This window comes from Microtus ochrogaster, unplaced genomic scaffold (genome assembly GCF_000317375.1).
Source record: "Microtus ochrogaster isolate Prairie Vole_2 unplaced genomic scaffold, MicOch1.0 UNK47, whole genome shotgun sequence".
NCBI lineage: Eukaryota > Metazoa > Chordata > Mammalia > Rodentia > Cricetidae > Microtus > Microtus ochrogaster.
In genome coordinates, this window is record NW_004949145.1 from 2,056,137 (window position 1) to 2,061,879 (window position 5,743).

Sequence of the window (5,743 nt, forward strand, 5' to 3'; positions counted from 1 at the left end):
TGTGCTTGCTTGTGCATGCAAATGTATAAGACAGTCAATGTTGGGTGTCTTCCTTGGTGACTTTCCCTTTTCTTTTTTTGGGACAGTTTCTCACTGAATTTAGAGCTTGTCATTTGGACATCCAGCTGTGTCTACCCATGCTTGCTGGGTCACAGGGATGTGCTTTCCGTAGGTCCTAGGGTCCCAGAGTCAGGCCCTCATGCTCTTACAACAGGTGGTTTACCCACAGAACCTCCTCAGTCTCATTTCTCATCTTCCTTCAGTCTGACACTCCAGACTGCAGAATGGTGTCATCTACCCTGAGAGTGGGTCTTCCTCCTTGCATCAGACCCTCACAGATGTACCCAGAAGTTTGTCTCCTGGGTGATCCTCGATTTCATCAGGTTGACAATATTAACCATTCCCGATGTTGAGGATGGCTGGGATGTTTGTAGCTTCGGAGAGCTGCAGAATGCAAAAGTCATAGGCAGCAGTGGGGACAAGACAGCAAATGGAGGAGTCAGGGAGGTGATTCTGAGGTGATGGGGGAAGATGTGAAACAAAAAGGTAATGGGGTGTGGGAGTCTAGAATTCAGGGGAAGTGACTTGGGGGAAGTTATCAGCCTGTGAGGATTGTGAGATGGGAGGTCACCAGCAGAGACAAAGCGAGTACAGGATATAATGCATGGGGTAGATTGCATGCTTGCCTAGCATTCAGGCAGGAGGCCCCTGGATTTGACCCTAGCACCAAATAAAAGTGGGTGTGGTAGTCCAGACCTAGCACTTGGGAGGCAGAGGCATAGGAGGAGGAGTCCAGGTTTCCCTTTGGTTCTGTATCAATATCCAGACCAGCCTGTACTATGAAGTGACCCTGTCTCAAACAAAGAAAATAGGAGCCCTTGTGATGGCTCAGTGTGGGTAAGAGGGCTTGTCACCAAGCCTGACACAGCCACCCACGTTCCACCCTTGGGACCCATAGGGTGGAAGGTGAGAACGAACTTCCACAAACTGTCCTCTGATCTATGTAAGCAAGCCCCCATGACATGTCATCCCCTCCCCTTTAATCACAGCACTCAGAAAGCAGAAGCAGGTGGGTCTCTGTAAGTTAGAGACCATCCTAAACTACAGAACCAGTTGCAAGCCAGCCAATTTCTAGGCCATGGTGAGACCTTGTCTCAAGAAGAAAAAGAAAAGTAAAAATAAAAATAATCATATACCAAGTGAAAGAAACACCCCAAAAGCCAACCAAATAAGATTATATTTCTACCCATGGAGACAGAAAGATGGTGGTTTAAAAGTACTCAGAAAGCCGGGCGGTGGTGGCGCACACCTTCAATTCCAGCACTCAGGAGGCAGAGGCAGGTGGATCTCTGTGAGTTTGAGGCCAGCCCGGTCTACAGAGCTAGTTCTAGGACAGGTCCCAAAGCTACAGAGTAACCCTGTCTCAAAAAAAAATAAATAAATAAATAAATAAATAAAAAATAAAAAAAATGCTTAGAAGCCAGGCAGTGGTAATGTATGCCTTTAATCCTAGTACTCAGGAGGCAGAGGCAGGAGGATCTCTGTGAGTTCAAGATCAGCCTGGTCTACAGAGGGAGTTCCAGGACAGCTAGGGCCACACAGAGAAACTTTGTCTGAAACCAAAAATAAATAATTAATTAATTTTAAAAAGTGCTTAGAGAGGTAGGAATGGGGAATGACTTCTAATGTGCTGGGAGTGGGGTGAAGGGTGATCAAAACATTTTGGAACTAGAAAGGAGTGATAAATATATTGACCAACTTTTAAGGTGTAAATAACAGCTGTGAAATATATATGTTTTTTGAGAGAGCGTTTCTTTGTGTAGCTTTGGAGCCTGTCCTGGAACTCCTTATATAGACCAAGCTGGCCTCCAACTCAGAGATCTACCTGACTCTGCCGTGTGTGTGTGTGTGTGTGTGTGTGTGTGTGTGTGTGTGTGTAAAACTTCTATACTCTTGGGAACCTGTCTCTTTGCCAGTCCCCTAAAACATTCTCTGCCTTTCTCTCCCTATAGTAAGCAGCGACCCAAGGATTTAAGAAAACATAATTCAGGAGACTCTATCAACAAATTGTCCAGAAGCCCAGTGGGACCAGGTATCCCTGAGACCCGGAAGATCTGGACCTGGAGGAGTGGGTCTCAGGAACCAGGAATCATCTTCCCTTTCCTCCTTCCCTCACAGGCCCGCAGGGTGCTGTGCACCCCGACTGTAAGACACAGACGACTGAGAACACCGTGTGTGGTTGTGGGGAAGCCTCCCCCTCCAGTAGAGACCAGAGCTAGATAGACGTTTATATACCGGGGAGGGTGGGGCGGGACAGATGTCAGGGAGAAACTCAGCTTTGCAGAGATTAAAAGTCTTAGTCTGAGACTCAAAAACCCAGCCTCGGTGCCTGTTAAGTGTGCGCGCTCAGGTGCACGGGTCCCCCAAGGGGGCAACCGGCAAGAAGTAGGAGGCGGGGCCTCCACTAACCCCACCTCCACATTACAGAGGGATCCAATTGGCTGGGACTCCCTGGGGGACCAGCCAATCCGACCTGATGAGGGTCGTGTTGCTCCTGTGCTCTTGGGACCAGCCCTCACTCTCGAGCTAAAGGCACCGGTGGACCCCCGCAGCCCTGGTATTCCAGCTACGTTTAGTTTGTCCACCTCAGTGTGGTGAGGCCAAGGTGGGTGGGGTTTAGAGTGGGTCAGGATCTGGGAAAGGTCGGAGCGAGGGGCGCCCCTTAGGACCCACGGAGCCCCGCACCCCTTTCTGCAGGAGCTGACCCTTCCGTGGATGTTGGATGTTGAAGCCCAGATGCCCCCTTCGGGCGAATGGAAAACGCCCCCCTTCGACCCGCGCTTCCCTAACCAGAACCAGACGCGTAACTGCTACCAGAATTTTCTGGGTGAGACCTGTTGGGCCCTATTAGAGGGGAGGCCCCCACCTGGAGACCGTTGAAATGGGAGGCTGGATCGTGGCCTGAAGGGGCGGGGCCTGCACCGAAGTGGGTGGGGCTGAGCCGTGAAGGGGCGGGTCCTGGAGTGGAAGAGATCGCCTGTCTGGAGACCTTAAGATTGCCACCCTAGAGTGAAATGAACTGAGCCAGGAGAAATGGAACCTTGTCAGTAAAGGGCAAAACCAGGAGTGAGGAGGTTAGGTCGAGAGAAAAGGAGCGGGGTCTGAGGTCAAGGGAGGCACCTGATGTGGAGCTGGCTGGAACTGGGTCCTGGAGGGGCAAGGTGAAGCAGACAACCAAAAGGGACTGGACCTTGTTAGGTGGTAGAGCTCAGTCAAAATGGAAATTTGGAGTAAGGGGGAAGTCTACAGTGGGAGGAGGAACCAGATTGGTTGGAAGAGTAAGAGTGTAAGACTGAGTCCTAGAATGGGTAGGATGGGGCCAATGTCTAGAGGGGCGTGGCTTGTCTCATGACACTCCCACCCCCACCCCGAGGCACTCTGCAGACTATCACCGGTGCGTGAAGACCATGAACCGCCGCGGGAAAAACACACAGCCCTGCGAGTACTATTTCCGCGTGTTCCATTCACTGTGTCCTGTCAGCTGGGTGGAGAGGGCGGTGAGCTCAGACTCAGGCTGAGCAGATGCTGGGGGGACCTCTCCTTCTCCAGGTGCAGCGCTGGAATGAGCAAATCAAGCAGGGGACTTTCCCGGGCAAAATCTGACTGTGCACTTGAGCGCTGCTCCCCTTGAGGCATCATCCCCCAGTAACCACTGTCCTCTCACCAAGCCCCAGCCTGGGTTACCCATCTTCTCTCTGTCTCTACGCCACAAATAAAGTCATGATGCTGCTATTGTTTGCTTGTTTTCTTTCTTTCTTTCTTTCTTTTTTTTTTTTTTTTTTTTTGTTTTTCGAGACAGGGTTTCTCTGTGGTTTTGGAGCCTGTCCTGGAACTAGCTCTTGTAGACCAGGCTGGTCTCGAACTCACAGAGATCCGCCTGCCTCTGCCTCCCAAGTGCTGGGATTAAAGGCGTGCGCCACCACCGCCTGGCTTGCTTGCTTGTTTTCTTTCTTTCTTTCCGGTTTCGTTTTTGAGACAGAGCCTCTCTCACTAACCCTGGAACTCACTCATGTGCTCGACTAGCTGGGATTCTCGTCTCTGACTCCCCAGCACTGGGATTACAGTCATGGGCGCTGAACTAGGCTTTTTATGTGCACGTTGGGGATCCAGACTCAGGTCGTCATACACGCATGGCAATGAGCCCCCTAACACCTTTTGATCATGGGGGCAAGGAGAAGGATTGCTGCTCCAGAGTTAAGGCAGTCAAAAGCAGGTAGATAGAAACAAGCTTAGAGGCTCTTGGGTTCTGCCTGTGGTCATGAAGTCAAGATCTCAACATTTAAGGTAGCCCATGCCTTTAGTCCAGCACTTCAGGGGCAGGAGCAAGTGAATCTCTGAATTTGAAGCTAGCCTGGTCTACATAGTGAGTTCAAGGCCAACCAAGGCTATAATACACAATGAAACCCTGACTCCCCCCCTCCAAAGTCACAACTATAACAAAGTCTCTTCCACCTACAGGGTGTCCTGTCTGTCAATAGCCATACCTTCCTGCTATTCTTCTTCAAATGTTCACATCTCAACCTCCTCTTCTCCTGCCTGGGCCATCTTAGCTATCATACCCACCCATCCAGTCCCTGGTCCCGAGGAATCTATTCCATGATCCAGTGCTGATCTACTATTCCCTAAGCACTCTGCACTGACACTATCAGCTTCCCACCATGCCCTACCTCCACTGGTCCCATTTCCCTCCAAAAACATCCTGCCCCAGCACAAGAGCTCCCTTGTCCCAACAGGAGCCCAGAGCGTTTTCCATCCTACAGCAGCCCTACAGTCCAGCACAACAGAATCCTGATTCAAAAAAGAAAAAGTATATGAATAAAATACATGTATGTACACACACCCCTTAAGTGCCTAGTGCACATGGGGGCTAAAAGTGGGCCTCCGATCTTCTGGAACTTAGAGCAGCCAATGTTCTTAACCACTGTGCCATCTCCAGCACCCTACCCTCTTTGATTTCTAGTGCAGGTCTACCCCTGTGCTCATATGGGGCCATCTGTCCCTTTACAGGTGACACTCCAGTTCTCCCACCGATCTCTTCAGCACACAGCACTTTCATCTTAATCATTCTTTGATCCGCCCATCTTTTCCAGTCATCAACCAAATCACTTTGGTTCCAGTTCCAGTTGCTCCTTGGCCTATCTTCCAAATATAAGGAGTGACACCCTCTTCCTTTCTGTGGACAGGTTTATGTAGCCCTGGCTAGCCTTAAACCCATGGAGAGCCATCTACCCATCTGCCTCCTGTGCACTGGGGTTAAAAAGGGCACCACCACCCTGCCCAGCTGACTCCCAGGCCCCTTTTTATTTGAGTAGGTGGGTGGGTGCTGATGAGAGGTGGCCGGAAGACGGCATCAGACGTCCTCGAGCGGTAGTTCCTGGATGGAGATTATAAGCAGCCTGATGCCAAGCCCTCTGGAAAAACACCAGCCTTCTCTCCATCCTGAAGTCACCATTTGCTTCTTTATTATAGTTTTAAGTCTCCCGTAGCCAGGATAGCCTTGAACTCTTAATCCTCCTGCTTCCACTTCCCACAGCCACCAAGCCTAGCACCAGTAATCTTTAACAGAGCCAGAGGCCTCCAGGCCGGCTGTGCTGGCACCAGCCCACAGCTACCAGCCTCCTGGCTAGACCTGAAGTAATCATCAAACTCTGTCTTAGAAGGCCTCATGTGACATTTACCTCCT

General features: G+C 50.6%; 2 protein-coding genes across 3 annotated transcripts in view; both read left to right on the top strand.

Annotated features, from left to right (window-relative positions):
* The window catches only part of Fam71e2 (family with sequence similarity 71 member E2), a 10,702-nt gene extending 8,044 nt beyond the window's left edge, over window positions 1–2,658 (top strand). Inside the window, exon 10 of the mRNA XM_026777123.1 lies at window positions 2,488–2,658. Coding sequence (XP_026632924.1) covers window positions 2,488–2,658 — 171 coding nt within the window. The remainder of the gene's footprint in view (window positions 1–2,487) is intronic.
* Window positions 2,514–3,790, top strand: LOC102002817 (cytochrome c oxidase subunit 6B2). 2 transcript variants are annotated; one of them, XM_005369331.3, is made up of 4 exons: window positions 2,514–2,617; window positions 2,758–2,887; window positions 3,445–3,545; window positions 3,610–3,790. In XM_005369331.3, exons 2-4 carry the CDS (start codon window positions 2,776–2,778, stop codon window positions 3,661–3,663), a joined length of 267 nt encoding a protein of 88 aa, XP_005369388.1. In that variant the 5' UTR covers window positions 2,514–2,617; window positions 2,758–2,775; the 3' UTR covers window positions 3,664–3,790. The 2 variants fall into 2 exon arrangements, with proteins under 2 accessions (XP_005369388.1, XP_005369386.1); XM_005369329.3 differs by having other exon boundaries at window positions 2,536–2,665.
* Window positions 3,791–5,743: the final 1,953 nt, after the last annotated feature.

Coding starts and splice junctions, on each gene's coding strand:
- LOC102002817 (XM_005369331.3), top strand. CDS start 2,776: ATGTTGGATGTTGAAGCCCAGATGCCCCCTTCGGGCGAATGGAAAACG. Junction 2,888..3,444: donor CTGCTACCAGAATTTTCTGG/GTGAGACCTGTT, acceptor GGCACTCTGCAG/ACTATCACCGGTGCGTGAAG. Junction 3,546..3,609: donor CACTGTGTCCTGTCAGCTGG/GTGGAGAGGGCG, acceptor CTCCTTCTCCAG/GTGCAGCGCTGGAATGAGCA.